At 49.6% G+C, this 17,412-nt stretch overlaps 1 protein-coding gene across 3 annotated transcripts; it reads right to left on the reverse strand.

The window, feature by feature from the left end:
* Positions 1 to 5,702: 5,702 nt before the first annotated feature.
* On the reverse strand, positions 5,703 to 17,212 carry HINFP (histone H4 transcription factor). 3 transcript variants are annotated; one of them, XM_077776928.1, is made up of 10 exons: positions 17,116 to 17,212; positions 10,786 to 10,976; positions 9,095 to 9,324; positions 8,724 to 8,835; positions 8,403 to 8,555; positions 7,808 to 7,885; positions 7,600 to 7,720; positions 7,375 to 7,513; positions 7,153 to 7,277; positions 5,703 to 6,673 (listed from the first exon to the last, which is right to left on the reverse strand). In XM_077776928.1, exons 2-10 carry the CDS (start codon positions 10,964 to 10,966, stop codon positions 6,259 to 6,261), a joined length of 1,554 nt encoding a protein of 517 aa, XP_077633054.1. In that variant the 5' UTR covers positions 10,967 to 10,976; positions 17,116 to 17,212; the 3' UTR covers positions 5,703 to 6,258. The 3 variants fall into 3 exon arrangements, with proteins under 3 accessions (XP_077633054.1, XP_077633063.1, XP_077633072.1); XM_077776937.1 differs by lacking the exon at positions 17,116 to 17,212 and adding an exon at positions 16,667 to 16,729; XM_077776946.1 differs by lacking the exons at positions 8,403 to 8,555; positions 8,724 to 8,835; positions 9,095 to 9,324; positions 10,786 to 10,976; positions 17,116 to 17,212 and adding an exon at positions 8,157 to 8,319.
* Positions 17,213 to 17,412: the final 200 nt, after the last annotated feature.

The following is a 17,412-nucleotide window of genomic DNA, read 5'->3' on the forward strand; positions in this document are numbered from 1 at the left end:
GAATGTACTATGGGAGCTGGGAAGAAACTGGACTGCAGACTCTGGAACCAACCCAGGTCTGCTTCCCCCACCCCAGGCCACTCAACCACAGGGCCTCCCTTGACCACTGCGCTAGTCTCATCTTTGGAAAGAATGGTTTTAAAGTGTATTTGTCAACAGAAGGACCCTCTGCTGGTCACTGGGGGAAATGCAGCCCAGGACCAGGAATGACGGGTGGATAAAGGAGGCTGACGGAGCCCTCCCCCACTCAAGACAGGAAGTGAAGATGGGCATAGGCTCAAATCAGGGCATTGGAGGTGGGTACCTACTAGGCAGAGCTCCTGCTGTTGCCTTCTAAAAGCAACAGGGTTTTTTTTTTTTTTTAATTATAAAAATACAGGGTGTTGGGGCGCCTGGGTGGCTTAGTCGGTTAAGCGTCCGACTTTCGCTTAGGTCATGATCTCGCGGTTCGTGGGTTCGAGCCCCGCGTCGGGCTCTGTGCTGACTGCCAGCTCAGAGCCTGGAGCCTGTTTCAGTCTGTGACTCCCTCTCTCTCTGACCCTCCCCTGCTCACTCTCTCTCTCTCTCTCTCTCCTAGAAATAAATAAAAAACATAAAAAAAAAATACAGGGTGACGGGGTGGCTGAGTTGGCTAAGCATCTGACTTCCGATCAGGTCATGATCATACTAGTTCTGAGTTCAAGCCCTGTGTGGGGTTCTGTACTGACAGCATGGGCCTGCTTGGGATTCTCGCCCTCTCCCTCTTTTTCTGCCTCGCACCCACTCATGTGGTCTGTTTCTCTCTCAAAATAAATAATAAACTTAAAAAAAATAAGTATGGGGTCTGTCAGTTGAGCGTCGCACTTTGCCTCAGGTCATGATCTCCGGGTTCTCGAGTTCAAGCCCCAAGGCCCCTTGATAAGTATCCCCCCATCATTCAAGCCTTGAGCCCTGCATCAGGCTCTTGGGTCAGCGTGCAGCCTGCTTCAGATCCTCTGTCCCCCTCTCTCTGCAAGCCCCTCGCTGTCTCAAAAATGAATGTTTTTTTTTTTTTAAGTATAATATGTACCACTCTATCTCTCCCTTGCTATATAGCGCCACTTCCTTTTGCTAAGAAGAATATGAGAGACTCTCCAAAGCTGCAGTGTCAAGGTTCACTACCCGAGTCTCTGTCTCTCTTTCCTTCCATTCCCACACACCCTCCTCCTCCTCATCTCAGCTTGTCGTATTTCTTCCCCTATAACTTGAACTCCCACCACACCTCTTGGCTGTGTGTGTCCTTTGCATGGAATCAGCCTTAGTGCGGGTGTCTGCCCCGTGGTTCTCTGGGGTCAGTTCCCCTTGTGAGCCAGGGCCCCACTCCACCGCAGGGGGCACAAAGGCCTCTGCAGGTTGGTGTTTCCCTTGGATTCTTCCACCCCAGTGACTTGCCTCCACTCAGCAGCCTGCTTCTTTTAGATGTACCGTGGCCTCTGAATAGCTCCATTTAAAAAGTCCCCTTTCTGACCACAAGCATTCCCTTCTGCCCTCTAATCTTCAGAAGCCTCATTGGAACCTCTAATGCTTTGCTTTTTGAGTTTTTGTTTTTTTTTTAAGCTCTACGCCCAACATGGGGCTTGAACTCATGACCCTGAGATCAAGAGTTGCATGCTTTATCGACTGAGCCAGCCAGGCGCCCTGAAACTTCCAGTGCTTTGATCCTAAGCACTACCTCCTCCTCTCCCAGGGGCTCCTTGCTCAGTCTTCTCCCGCTGCGCTAATTACCCTGCTCCCTGGCCCCACATAATCCTTGTCCTGGCTGCGGGTCAACCCAGCGGTCCGCCTTCTGCTTTTCCAGGGGTGCTAGTATTTGCTACAAGAAAGTATCTGGTTGTGGTGAAATTTGCAAGTGCCTGATCTTGGCCTTTGACCTCAGCTATGCCATCAGGTGATCTCACTCCTTTATCTATTAATGTCAGTTCTTATAAATCTCCTCAAAACTTTAATTCCCACTTTCTCCAGGAAATAGAGACAACCAGATGCAAAAACCTTCTCACCCATCCCATTCATCCCTCCGGCCCTCTACTCAAAAGGAAGGGGCGTCTCCCTTCCTTCCCCAAGCGTCATCTATCTACTTGTCCTCTATATTCCTTGCCCAGTCGAGAAATTCAAGCTATTTAACGTGGTATGAAAAGCTCCCAGCCTCCACCAACCTTCCCTCTCAGCCTCAACTCCTGCTGTTGAACATGATGGGTGTGCTCCTTATTCCCAAAGGGCACCGTGGGATTCCTGCTCTTGAGCAAAGTTCATTCATTCATCTACTATTCACTATACCTATATTCGATAGGTCATATTCTTACAGAAGTGACCTGATTCCTCGTGACCATTCCTCCCTCTCCTCATCATGGGGAATCATTTCTCTTCTATACCTTATTCAGCTCTTCTGTGCCTGTGGACTTGCTGCAAGTAAGAGAAAAGAAGCATTTGCCTCCACACTCCTGGGCTACCTGCCTTCTCTCTACCCCCACTTTTTTTTTTTTTAATGTTTTATTTATTTCTAGGAGAGAGAGAGAGAGAGAGAGACAGCGTGAGCAGGGGAGGGTCAGAGAGGGAGTCACAGACTGAAACAGGCTCCAGGCTCTGAGCTGGCAGTCAGCACAGAGCCTGACGCGGGGCTTGAACCCACGAACTGCGAGATCATGACCTTAGCGAAAGTCGGACGCTCAACCGACTAAGCCACCCAGGCGCCCCTCTCTACCCCCACTCTTTAAGGAAGAGTAAGATGGGTTGTCTCCTTAATGTTCAGACACCGTATCTGATGCATGTGAATGAAACCCTAAGACAATCAAATTAGCATGGTCACCCCCCCTAGCTCCCAAGTTCTGCTCTGACCCAGCCCCAGCCTCTGATATCCTTCCACGGGCCTCGAGCTGCTTTGACTCAATAACCCCTCATGCTAGGTCCAGTGCTTTCTAACCTATGCATGCTGAGCCCCAGAATCCCCTCCCCCTGAAGAAGTGGATTCACATGGTAGCAAGCCAGAATCTCTTTCGCTGTCCTCATGATACAGAGCACAGGACATGGTGTGGACATAACTACTAAGACTGGCAAGGAAGGTACTTTACATAAGGCATTGGCTTGCTCCTCAAGACACTGCTCAACTGAGGAAAGGATGACACCAGTAATGCTGGAGAGGGCAGTCTGAGCCACTGCTTAGAACACCCGCCAGGGGGCGCCTGGGTGACTCGGTTGTGACTGACTCTTGATTTCAGCTCAGGTCGTGATCCCAGGGTCGTGGGATCTAGTCCCACGTTGGGCTCTGCACTGAATGTGGTGCTTGCTTGGGACTCTCTCTCTCGGCTCCTCTTCCGTGCTTGTGTTCTCTAAAACATTTTTTTTAAAAATTAAAAAAGAACACCAGCAAAAAAAGGGCACCATCCAAAAAAAAAAAAAGACAAAAATTGAAACCAGAATTTGGTAATTAATACATACAGCTAACCCCTCAGCAACACAGGTTTGAACTCCATGGGTCCAATTATAAGTGGATTTTTTTCCATAAATACAGAACAATACAGTAAATGTATTCTCTCTTCCGATTTTTCTTAAAACATTTTGTAAGCTTATTTTATTGTAAGAATATGCAGCATATAATATATATAACATACAAAACACGTGTTAATCAACTTCTTATGTTATTGATGAGGCTTCTGATCAACAGCAGGCTATCACCAGTTAAGTTTTAGGGGAGTCAAAAGTTAGACATGGATTTTCAAGGATCAACTGTATGTTTTTGAAAGTATAATTAGTTGGACATACCTATGTATGCTTCATATTTCCATTTTGAATTGTGTATGGAAAATGGGGTACCACCATGTTTTCAAGGTCTGGAGTCTGTAAAGTCTCCATCTGATCCTGATTAGGAGAAAGATCTCTAACGACTTGCCTTTGGGGTTTGTCTTTGGCCCTGTTCTAGTCAACCTTTTAATCCACCTCTTAGGGACAGGTGTCAACCTATCAAGACAAAATTTAATAAGGACGAACACGAGGGCCTACTGTTAAGTCCAAGGTAACAACGCCATTACCTCTGAAGAAGAGGAGCGTGGTTTGGGCAGTAAGTATGTAACGACAGGGGTTCTAGATGGCAGTGGCTTCACAACGTGTAACCACCAAAAACACAGGCCCATAGGAGGTGGGGGTGGAAGGGGCCCCAAATTCCATGACGTGAGGAGACCCAGAAAAAACTGAGGGTACTTGGCCCAAAGAAGCCTCAGTTGTCTTCAACAAACTGAAGGCCTGCTGGGGGGAGCAGATTATACTTGTTTAGTGGAGGGACAGGGCGTGGGTGGCAAAATCAGTACAGGGCCCTAGAGGCCCGAGCCTGGAAATGAGATGGCCTTGCTTGTGCAAAGCTCTCATTCCTGCTTCCTGTCTTCCCCACACCGCCATTTCCCGGACGGCGCTCCCGTAGAGGCAACGTGAACACCCACACAGACAGAAGCTTAAAGCCCGCATCGATTCTTGCCTGAACTCTTGCCGGAAGCCCCCTAACTTCTCACTGCTCCAATTTATTTTCCTCATCACTGGCAGAATTGCCATCCCCAAACCTCACACGGGTCCTTTTGGGTGGCCTGGCCTTCTTTCCGGGTCGCGTCTCTCCCCACAGCGTACTGCCCTCTGTGCTGCAGGCCAGAGTCAGGTGTACAGACTTAGTTTCCTCTACTGGAACAATGTGTCCACCTCTCTGTACGCTGTAGCTCTCAACACTTCCTTGAGGAAGCCTTTCCTCATCCCTCGCCCATGCAACACCGCCTCCTCCTCCTCCGAGCCTCCTCAGGGAAGTCTGGAGGCTTCCATGACTCCACTTACTTAGGTCTTTCCTGGTTTCTGGATTGCAAGTCTCTTGAAGGCAGGTCCTGGATTTTTGTCTTCTCTGTATCTTTACCACCTGCCACAGCGCCCGGACTATAGAAGAAACTGGGTAAATGCCTGGAATTAATGAAGAGACTGTTCTTTCCTAAATTCTTCCTGTAAGAGGCACACGCTGTTTTTGTAATAAGAATTAAGTTCGGTCCTCTCAAAAAGGTGCAAAAATCCTTTGTGGACAGCTTTCTGCCCACGAACACCCCTGGGAATATTTATTCCTTCGACCTCCAGAATGGCAGCGACCTTAAGAATGGACACACGGTGCCAAGAAGTGGCTAAACAGGTCATAAGAAATGGTTCTTATTTTCAAGAGTTTCAATTTCTTTAAAAATCTAGTGAAAAATAGATACTTTCCTCAGGAAACTGTACATTCAGATCAATTTTCTAACTTGGCCCTTAAACCTACGGTACCTGCCATTCCCTAGGGCCTCCAAATCCACCATCCATTCCAGTTTCCTTCTCAGCCCCAGAGGTAAAGAGACCCTGCCCCAGAGACACTGGATTCTAACCGGGACTTGGACGGTAGAGCTGTGGCCGGGTGCCCTACCTTCCTGTCTCCCAACCGATCGTGCATTCTAGAGGGAGTGCTACTACTGCCCCCTCACAGCCTACGCCCGAGACCTCCATGGAGACGGCAGATGCTCTGAGAAGAAATGGAGAAGTTTCACCAAGGGGGGAGAGGGAGGGGAGCAAGAGTAAAGGTAAAAACAAAAACAAACCCCAGTCACAAAAAGGAGAACAAGCCTAATTAGTCAACTCCTCTTCTGGGCAACGGTGTCTCCTATCTGGTTAACAGCCACCAAGCGTAAGGAAGAAATGAGTAAGAGCCCGAGTGTTTCTTTTATTACTGAAACAACCGTTACACACACACTCAGCGCCTGCGATCCCATCCCTGAGGACATCCATGAAAGTCCTTACGGTTGCAGGAGCCCTTCAGAGGAAAGCGGCTGCCCAGTTCACGCCCGCTTCGCTGGCTGTAAGGAAAAGGCCCTCGCAGGGACCAGTTACAGGTCATCCCGGGACCTAAAGACCCCTAAAGATGGGAATGGATGCGAGTTGGCAGGGGATTTTGATCACTGTTTCCGTGTGACTAGGGGATTACGGATAAGCCTGATACTAGTCCCTCTACAAAACCACGCACGCCTAGGGTATCCCCCTCAAGGAATCCAAACTCCTCAGGTCCCCACAAAATGCGGTCTGGCAGAAAAGGAAGTCCTTAGAGTCCGCTGAATGACCTAAGCCGGGTCCAGAGTGCACCACGCCACTCTTGACACCGCCCTTAAAGGCCTCCACTGGCAGGGGCAGCCCACCAGGGGCAAAGCCACCAGCCTGGCTCAAACCCGAGCCTGGGGTAGAAATGGTGAGGCTCTGCAGCCTTCACACCATCTGGACTTCCGGCTCCTCAGCTATTCCCTGAAGCTTTTCCATGACGTCCCCGGAGCGGGGCTCAGGGGCTGGGGGAGGCTCTCCCGGGGCCTCGGACAGCACATAGTAGACGATCTCCTGCTCTCCTCGGGCATTAGTCTGGTTCACCACATGGATGACGGGGCTGGGAGTGTCCTGAGAGGAGGAGAGGGCCGTGCCCTCACCGCTCCCACCCTCCTCTTCCTCTTCCTGGGGTCCTGGCTCCCCTGGCACTGCTTCCAGAATGATGCCCTGCAGGCTGCTCTCATTCAGCGACGCTCCCAGGCCCAAGCCGTCCTGTGGCTGCCGCAGCAGCTGCTGTGTCAGCTCCACGCTCTCGTAGCGAACCAGCTGCAGCCGCATGTAGCCATCTTCGTGCTCCTTGTACCTGGGGAAGCAGGAGCACAAAGGGCAGCTAACACGTGCAGGGGGACGCAGAAACGTCCAGAGACCAGCGAGGTATGGGACAAACAAAGGATGGGAGATGCCCTGGGATTTTAAGTGATAGGAGTGTGAGACCAAAAAGGTCTTTATTGGAATATGCAGAAGGCTCGAAATGGAGTGTGGAGGGGGAAAAGAAAAGATCTGTGTTGGAGGATTGGGGTGTCACAGGACCCAGGAGATGGCCGTGGGGCTACGGATGAGGGCCCGTAGGCGCCAGTTCCGGCCGCAGGGCTGTGGCACCATGCCTCCCATTCAAAATCAGAAAAATCATCTTTGCTCCACCACTGATTTTCAGGATTCCCCAAGCCTCAGTGGAGATGGTGGACATCCAATCATCATCAAACTCAAGGTTTTTAACTTGTTGAAAAGGCATGGTGGGGGGAAGAGGTTTGTGAATCTACGGGGCAGGGTTGAGAGACATACCGAAAACGAGGGTGCCCTGAGGGCCACTTGAACTGGTGCTTCTCTCGAAGGTGCACGGTGAGGTTGTTGCCCCTCGTGAAGCATTTGTCACACACGTGACATTTGTACCTCGGCTCTGAGTCTCCCTGATGGGGAGAGGAGGGGAGGGAGAGTGAGGTCAGCTCTTCATCCTGGGCTCCCCCACACCTGCGCTTGCCCTCTCCCACCAACAGCCCCACTCACCTCATGCACCTTTCGGTAATGGGACTTGATGGAGCAGAGGGATCGCGCGCTGAAGGTGCAGCTCTCAAAGTCACACCTGTAGGCTGGCTCCTTGCTATGGGTGTCCAGGTGCTTCCGCAGGTCAATCAGATTCTTGCAGCTGCCAGGAGAGGTCAGGAGTGGTGGGAGGGCACGGGGAACCCTGGACCTCGAGTTCTCTGATTTCTGGCCCCTGGTTCCCCTTACCTGTAGTCACAACAGTCACATTTAAAGGGCCGGTCCTCGCTGTGGCGAAAGCGCATGTGGTTCCGGAGGGACGATGGCAGCGGGCAGGTCATATCACACAGAGGACACTTATAGTGATTCACTGAGAGAAGCAGAGAGGAGGCTGTGATCGGAGGCCTAGCAGATACCTGGAGGGTGGGCTAGGAGGTTGGGGGCGCTGGCCGCTCACCATGGTTCCGCATATGGTCTCGCAATAGCCGCTCAGTGGCAAATCTCTTGGAACAGTGAGAGCACTGGAAGCGTTGCTCTGCGGCAGGGCAGGCAGAAGAGAGGCTGGGCTGCAGGGGATGGCAGAGAGGCCCAGACAGGAGGGCAAGCCCGGGGAAGGGGACCACCCGAGAATGGGGGAGCTCAGGAATCAGGGGAGGACACTGTACCACGGAAAGAGCATGGCAACTGCAGTCGAGAACCTGAATTACAATCCCTGCTTGACCCCTAACTAGCTGTGCGATCTCAGGGAAGTGAGTTAAACTGACCCTCGGTTTCTTAACCTGCAGAAAGGGGGAGGAGTGGCATACCTCACGGGGTTGCGAGGATTCACCGGGAAGAGACATGGCACATTGATTGTATGTACTGGGAAGAGATATGACACTGAATAAGAGCACCTGATGACTCTCCCGTCACACTGTGGTAGGTGACTGAGCCCTAAAGGTAGATGTAGCCAAGCTGCAGATGCCTTCACTGGCCCCCTCTACCAGAACATGGCCCTGACGCCCACCGCAAGGACGGCCCACACCCACTCCCCTTCTTCTCTGACTGCTTACGATCCAATGCGGTCTGGCGACGGATGTGATCTAAGAATTTGGTGTTGTTGGCGAACATGCCCCCGCAGGTGGGGCAGGCCACCACCTTCTCCTGGGTGTGGCTGCGGAGGTGCTCTCGAAGCTTACGGCAGTCCTTGAAGGTGCAGGTACAGCCTGGGAAGGAAGGCCCAGTCAGGCTCAAACCCCCTGAGGGGGCTCTGGCACCAAGTCTCCAGCCAGCAGCAAACCAGACCCTGGGGGACTGGTCCCATACCTAGCTGCCCCAACCCCTTAGCACCCCCAGGGGTTCTTTCAAGACTGGAAGTTAAGGAGTGGCCCTACCTTTCCAGCCACACAGCACCACATGGCTGTCTTTGCCTACTGCTTGGTATTCACAGCACAGACTGTGCGCTTCCACGTGCCGATAGAACCACTCGGGGTTGTCGAAGGAACTCTGTGCCAGGAGCAACTCAAGGTAAGGACAGAGGGAGGGTGGAGGGCCTTTTAGCCCCACATGTCCCAAGGGGGTTTCTTGGCTGTCTCCCAAATTAATGCGGTGGGGATGAGAATGCTTGTGCATGGTGGCTCAACAGAAATGACATGAGACAGCAGCAGGCACCTGGCAGACGTAGGGCATCCCTGAGAGGGTCAAGGCATCTTGAGCTAAGATCCCCAGCTTCCTTCCACCCCTACTCCCAGCACTGCCCGCTGACCTCACAGTGCTCCCACAGACACAGGAAGTGGTCAGGGATGTCAGGGATGATGTTGCGGCTCTGGAAGTCCAGGATGCAGGGGCTGAGGTTGGCCTGGCTCTGCAGGGCCTGCAGCCCCCACTGCTTCAGCTTGGTGTGGTAGCAGTGGAAGTAGACGTGGCGGATGAGGTCAGCAGAACTATCCATAGAGCAAAAGCCACACTCCTGCCACAAGCAGGAGAATTCTTCTTCTGCAGAAAGGGGTTTGGAGGGAAAAGTCTGATATGTTCCAAAGCTCAGCTCTCCTTCTACCTGTAGCACTCAGCAATGAGCGAGGAGGCTGAACTCTGACCAAATTACCGCAGTTCATTCGGCAAATTGTCAGTGTTTAACAACTACCAATCGTGCACCAGGCACTCGGGGGGGTATAATGAGTAAAGAGTCTCAGTCCTCACCCTCACGATAGCTTTTGGTCAAGGGAGAAGAAACATTAAGTAATCCCACATATAAATATAGAACTGCAGCTAGTCATGAGTTCTATAAAGGGGGCAGGGGGTGCGGGTTACTATAACATAATTAAACAGAGCTAATTTGATGTAAGCATGGATGACCTGGAAGCGTCCCTGCATTGAGATCCGAAAGGCAAGTGCTTGTGAACAAGACAGTGAAGTGCAGTCAAGGCGGAGGGAAGGGTGTCAGCAAGGCCCAAGCCACAAACTCACAGTGTGGCTGGCATGCGCTGCTGGCTCCCAAGCTGGGACACCCCTCACTCCTTCCTGCCAGACCACAGATCCTTCTTTCCCCCATGTTCTGCCCGGAGATCCATCCTCTCCGGGAAAGCTATCGGCTGCTGCAGTCCAATGTCTAGCTTTCAAGCAGCTCTCTCAAAGCACACTTTCAATGCTTTCTGGGGGTTTACTTGTTTTAAAAAGTAGGTACTTTAAGATATATGATAATCCCCTAATTACTCTTTTGTGTTATATTATTTGACTTCTGAAACTGTTACTTATACTTCGTAGTCACTAGACTTAGAACAGAATTTGAGGTTGGGAAAGGAGAGCTGCCTCTGTACTTTCTGTGGAACAGAACTTTTAAAACTGTGTTGTGATCTATTAGGGACTGAATTATTAATTTAGGGGATTGCAAACCATTTTTTTTCCCTTAAGTAGGCTCCATGCCCAACGTGGGGCTTGAATTCACGACCCTGAGATCAAGAGTCACATGCTCTACCCACTGAACATGTCAGGCGTTCCCCCCAATTTTTTTTTAAACGGAAAAGAATAAGAACACTTGAGAGAACATTTAATAAAGGCAAGTATTGTTTCAAATATTTTTTAACTTTTGCATCTAGGGTTGGGAAGTAAAATGCATGCCTATCTGGTAGTTGCAGTGAAAAAAAATTGAGACGTACTACCAGAGAAGCAGAAAAGCAGGTTGTCGACAGCTTGTATGATATGATCCTTTTTAAAAAAGAAAATTGTCTTTATCTAATTTACTGAATGCAGAGAGACATCAAAAAAAAAGAACATTCGCTAAAGTACTGTCACTAATTGCCTTTTGATGGCGGGATGGCCGATTCCTCCCCCATTTCCTTGTTGAATGAGTTTCTATGCTGAGTCTACAACGCTTTCATAAGCAAAACAAGCACAATTAGGAAAGTCAGGCGGTCCACCTTCCTTGAGCTCCTTCCCCACCCAGTCCTGCCCCCTTACCGAGCGGGTCCTCCTCCTCCTCCTCCTCCTCCTCCTCCTCGGAGCCGTGCAGGTGCTGCTGGAGGTGCTGAGTGACGTGCTCGCAGAACTCCTCCATGGCTGAGCACACAAAGGAGCAGGACCCCCACTCACACTGTAGCCCCAGATTCTCCTTTCGGGGAACTTTCCCAGGGGGCGGCATGGCCTTCGCCCTAGAGGAGGAAGAAATCCACAGCTGCAAGGATCCCACCCAAGTGTTGGCAGCGGGGGAGGGGGGAGGAGGGCGCAGGGCGGGGCTGAGAGATGGAGTAGCAGTTCCTGCAACCCTGGAAGCCGTCTGGCGTTCTTGGGAAGGGAAAACATACACTAACATTATTGAGCGTGTGTCAGGCACTGAGCTAAGAACTTTAAAGGCCGATTTCTCTTGAAGCTTCAGAGCAACTGGCCAAGAAAGAATTAATTATTCCGATGGGATGCAGAATAATGCACAGGTTCAAAGAGATGGCTCTGGACAAGGAACAGACTTCAAATCTAGACCCCTGTGTCCACCACCTACTAGCTGTGTGACCCCGGCCAAGTAACTTAACCCTTCTACTCCTGAACACCTTCATCTTCAAAATGGGGATAACAAAACCTTTGTTTTTAATTTCACACTTAACTATATGTCAAGCATCATACTAAGCATACTATATTGACATAATATAATTCAGTGACATATTGAATTACCAACACCATCCTATGAGGGAAGTACTATTTTTAACTTCATTTACAGATAGGAACCTCAGACTCAGGGAGGTTAACTGGTTTGCTCAAGGGCACACACTACTGGTGTGGTAGGGTCAGTTCAGATGGACTCCAAGGTCCATATTCTTTCTTTCTTTCTTTCTTTCTTAATGTTTTTTTTATTTCTGAGAGAGAGAGAGAGAGAGAGAGAGAGAGAATCCGAAGCAGACTCCAGGCTCTGAGCTGTCAGCACAGAGCCTGACGCAGGGCTCGAACCCACAAACCGAGAGACCATGACCTGGGCCAAAGTCGGAGGCTTAACCGACTGAGCCACCCAGGTGCCCCTCCAAAGTCCATCTTCTTTCTAACCAACACAGCTTGCAGCCGAGCCCAGAAGCTCTTTATTTCTTATTGCATCATGTCGTAAATCCTCACCAGACTTTCAAACTGCCATACTATTTGCCTTTGCCTAATCCATCCAGTGCTTACTCACCACTGCCCTAACATCCTCTGACCTAAAATGGCCATTTGACCCTTGAAGGATGAGATCTGAACTGTGAGGGTCCATTTATATGCAGATTTTTTCCAATGCCTTTCAAATACATTGGAAAATTTTGGGATGTTTGCAACAATTTGAAAAAAATTGCAAATGAACTGTGAAACCTAGAAATATTTTTTAAAAATTAGGGGTGCCTGGGTGGCTCAGGTGAAATGTCCAACTTCAGCTCAGGTCATGATCTCATGACTTGTGAGTTGAAGCCCCACACTGGGTTCTGTGCTGACAGCTCAGAGCCTGGAGCCTGCTTCAGATTCTGTGTCTCTCTCTCTCTCTGCCCCTCCTCTACTCACACTGTCTCTAAAAAAAAATTTTTTGTTAAATAAGAAAAAGTTAGCTATGTCACAAATGCATAAAATATATGTAGATACCGGACTATTTTATTGTTTACTACCATAATATATATACAAATGTACTATAAAAAGTTAAAATGTTATCGGAGCACCTGGCTGGCTCAGTCACTGGAGCATGTAATTCTTGATCTCAGGGTCGTGAGTTTGAGCCCCATAATGGGTACAGAGATTACTTTAAACTTTTTTTTTTTATAGGGGCGCCTGAGTGGCTCAGTGGGTTAAGCATCCGACTTCTGCTCAAGTCAGATCTCATGGTTCATGGGTTCGAGCCCCGCATCAGGCTCTGAGCCTGGGGCCTGTTTTGGATTCTGTGTCTCCCTCTTTCTCTGCCCCCTTTCCCATTCATACTCTGTCTCTCTCTGTCTCAAAAATAAATAAACTATTAAAAAAAACACTTTTTCTTATTAAGTTAAAATTTATCAAAACTTACACACACTTACAGACCGTCATCTTTTCATTTTTGACATCTAGTGTTAGTAATACATGTAACATCTGCAGTGTTTTGTGTTTTGTGTTTTTTTTACATATGACAATATTTTTTAAAGTTTATTTAGAGAGAGAATCCCAAGCAGGCTCCACACTGTCAGCACAGAGCCTGGAGCCTATTTCAGAGTCTGTACCTCCCTCTCTGTCTGACCCTCCCTTGCTCACGCTGTCTCTCTCTCTCTCTCTCTCTCCTAGAAATAAATAAAACATTAAAAAAAAAAAAGAGTTGGACACTTAACCAACAGTAGAGCTATAGTAGTTAAGCTTTGGGGGAGTCAAAAGTTATACATGGGTTTTTGACTGCACGGCGATGGCATGCCAACCCCCACACTGTTCAAGGGTCAAGTATAGATCCATTTGAACATAAAAGGCCGTATCTGTCTAGCTGATATCGTACCTTGGGTATATTTGGTGAATACAAATGCAGGGCTGTCTAGCCACACCCCCCCCCCCCCGACCCCCGCGAAGATTCAGACTCAGGTAGGCTGGGGTTAAGCTTAGATATCTGCCCTTTTATGTCAGCACCCCAGGTCTGACGCAGGCAGTTCCAGAAGCACAATTTGTGGAACAATAAAAGAATAGTTTCCCTCATTAAAATGAAACAGAATGACAGAGGACAACAGTGAAAGGAAAAGTTCAGGGCAAGAGAGGACACTAAGAGGCCTTGACTCTGCCCGGGGAGTGTCACCTCCAGAAGGATGTTCACTGTTGTTGCCCTGGAAGGGAGCAGAGCACTGGTCTACCTGACAGAGCTAGGAATTCTGGAAAAGGCTTTTCCTTACTACACACTGGGGGGGGGAACAACAGAGGAAAAAACAAAACACATGAACTCCTTCATGCCTACAAGTTCAAGAACCTCCTATACCTAATTGCTTATCAGAGGAACCCCTTTTTATTCCAAGACTTTGCCCCTCCTCCGAGAAGAAGCCAGTCACCTTGGACACTCTGGGATGTCCATGGGGCTGCTCGAGACTTAAGACGGAATCTTAACAGGAGAAAATGTTGACTGTTTTTATAACATCGAGGTAGGAAAAGTAGGAAACGCCTTCCTCAGGCAGACACAACACCCCAAACCTCCTCTCTCTGCCTGGGATTCAAGTTCACTTAGTACTGCATGCAAGACTCTTCAACTGGCCTCAACTTACCTCTCCAGGAACTGGGTAAGAAAACTAACCCTTACGGAGGGCCTACCATGAGTCAGCCCTGTGGTGAGTCCTCTTCCAAAGTTCATTTCAAAGTGAGAGCACCCACACTCTAACCCAAAGATCATGCCCTCCTCCCCTACACCATGCTGCTGCCCTGGCTTCCTCTCCCGTCCATTCGCTTCCTCTTCCTCTCTGATTCAATTAACTGTGTCCTTAAACACATTACATTCTCCTCAAACCCTCTGCCTGAGAAACTTCTACCTATCTTTCAAGCCCAATGTCCCCTCCTGATGAGTCCTTTCCCAATTAATTCATCCAGGTACAGCGGGAATATCCACCTGCTGTCCCCACAGCACTGTGCACGCCTTCATTATGGTGCTGCTCCAGTGGCATGGAAGGTCTGTCCCCCCAAGGCTAGGAGCTCCTCAGGGCGGGGCCCATCACCCTCCACTGCCTGTTCCCAGCATGAGCACAGAGCTCTGTACTCTCTAGACACTCAATAAATGTCAGGATCTGATCACATTCCAGGAAGCTTTCCAAAACTACCTGCCCCTCAGATTACTCTTGCGTCTTGGTTCTATAGCTGGCATAGGTAACACTAGAAAATCTCGACCCTATTTGTATGCTGCCCGTGGTCGCTCATGGTCATTTGATGTGTTCTATTCTCATTTACCCAACTGGACAATCTTAGCTGCTTCTAGTTAGAAAGCGTATCACGCCCATCTGTGTCCTTATACCATGTCCAGTACAGTGCTGAGCACACATACACTAAATACACATCTGTTGACTGGTGGGAGAGACTGAGGAGATGGGTTATCTAGATATCCAGAATGACCTGAAAGTTAGGCAAAGCTCCCTGAATCCCTCTTTCGCTGTCCCCCCAGCCTTCTTTACTTTCTCTGTCTGTACCCTGCTTGTTTCTACCCTGGGGAGCAGTGGGACAGTGGCTATCTGTGGGCAAAGTGAGGCAACGTGTATACTGGCGAGGGAAAGGACAAGCTGTCAGAAAACCTGGGTTCAAGTTCCCTGTCTCAATGGTTTTACTCTGCCTAGAATAATGTAACATTAAGCACCTACTATAGATAAAGCACTGTTCTAAGTATCTTATGTGTACAAAAACTCATTAATACAACCACCTACCTACTGAGGGAAGTACCATTATTATCCCACTTCACAAATGAAGAGATGGGCCCTCATAGGTTAAGTAATTTACCCAAGGCCACAAGCCAGGAAGTGCTGGAGACAGAATTCAACGCCAGGGAATCTGGCTCCATTTTCCTTCTATATCTGCCATCTTATCTCTTCTTGTCTGACTCCTTCCTACCCACAGACCTCATATCTGTATACACAATACCCCAAACTTGTTTTATTAAGTACTTACTTTGTCAATTTCCTCCAATCAACTGTGAGCTCCTAGAAAGCCTGACCTGTGCCGTGTTCAGTTCTAACCTCAGAGCCAGCACATCCTAATACAAGCTCTTTTAAAGTTCAAGTGAATCGATAACTTGTTACTTTATTTTGGATAAATCACCTGGCTTCTGTGAACCTGTTTCTTTAGAACAGGACACTGGTGGGGAGCCTGTGTGGCTCGGTTGGTTGGGCGGCTGACTTCAGCTCAAGTCATCATCTCGCGGTCCGTGGGTTTGAGCCCTGCGTCGGGCTCTATGCTGATAGCTCAGAGCCTGGAGTCTGCTTGGGATTCTGTGATGCCCCCTCTCTCTGCCCCTCCCCCGCTTAAGCTCTTCTCTCTGTCTCTAAACATTTAAAAAAATTTTAATAAAAAAATAAGTAAATAAAATAGGATACTGGGGTGCCTAGGTGGCTCAGTCGGTTAACCGTCCAACTTCAGCTCAGGCCATGAACTTGAGGTTCATGAGTTCCCACATCAGGCTCTATGCTGACAGCTCAGAGCCTGGAGCCTGCTTTGGATTCTGTGTCTCCCTCTCTCTCTGCTTCCTCCCCTGCTCTGTCTCTGTCTCAAAAATAAATAAATATTTATGGGGCGGCTGGGGGGCTCAGTCCGTTAAGAATCCGACTTCAGCTCAGGTCATGATCTCATGGTCTGTGGGTTCGAGCCCCGTGTCGATCTCACAGTCTGTGGGTTCGAGCCCTGTGTCGGGCTCTTTGCTGACAGCTCAGAGCCTGGAGCCTGCTTCAGATTCTGTGTCTCCCTCTGCCCTTCCTCCACTTGCACAGTCTCTCAAAAATAAAATTTAAAAAAATTTAAAAATAAACAAAACGGGATACTAATATCACAGCTGGTGACCGGAGTCAACAAACCTGGTTAGAAAGCTCCAACATCTACTAGCTGTGTGACTCTAGGCAAGTTACTTAAGCCTCAGTTTCCCACGTAGCAGATGAATCATTCAACTTGTCTCGCTGGATAGGCTTATGGACTAGATAATGTAGATTAAAATGCTTAGCATAATACACCCCTAGAACTCAACAAGCGTCAGCTATTTGCATCCTTGCTTCTGAGGGTGAGATGATCTAAGTAGAAATCTACGAAAAGGTCAACAAAAGGACAACCCCAGAGATTCCTAACACTTCTTTTCATCAGGGATCACAGTAAGCAACAATCAGCAAATACTTGAGTATATAATTTAACGCGAGGCACCGAATTAACCCTGAAAACTCACAATTTGGCCAAAGAGAGGACTCTGACGTGTGACGACAACTGCCAAAACAAAGCGCCCCGATGAAGGAGGTCAGGACAAAAAGAAATCCCAGTGCACAGGCGAAGCGGGGGAAGACTTGCCCTAAGAGGCGGGGACCGGGGCCCTGAAACGCCGGGAGAATTCGAGGGGAAAAAAGGAGGCCTTCCTGGTAGCCCCGCAGGTTTCCCGTAGTCCTTCCCGCACTAAGGCATGGCGGTGACCACGTCTCCGTAGCAGCCAAACCCCATACGAGAAAGCAGTGAGGTTCGAGTCGGGGTTAGGGGCCAGGGGCGCTGCAGGCGCCAGGCCGAACGGCGTGGCTAGGCTGCAAGAGGAAGCCTCTCGCCAAGGTGACTAGGGCATAGCCGGGTCTGGGCAACCTACTCAGAGCGTCCCCAACGTCGCTGAGGCAAGCCCGGAGCCCAACTTACCGTCCCTCCAGCTCCCGGCTCTCTTCGGCTCTTCCCACCTCCGACCATCTCCGGAAGCTCGCTTGAGCGACGGCCAGCGAGAGCCAATCACCGTTCTCGGATCCCTCTAACAGCCAATGGCCGCTACGACAGACGGAACCCGTGCGCGACCAAAATACGGAAGGGGCGGGAGCAAGGAGCGGCGGGCTCCGAGGAAGGCAGCTTTGCTGGCGCCGCGCGGGTCCAGGCGAGGCGCTTGCTAGAATCCAGAGGCCCCGAATTCCCTCAACTGCGCAGGCTCCGCGCTTGCACCCACTG

This window comes from Crocuta crocuta, unplaced genomic scaffold (assembly GCF_008692635.1).
Source record: "Crocuta crocuta isolate KB4526 unplaced genomic scaffold, BGI_CrCroc_1.0 scaffold271, whole genome shotgun sequence".
NCBI lineage: Eukaryota > Metazoa > Chordata > Mammalia > Carnivora > Hyaenidae > Crocuta > Crocuta crocuta.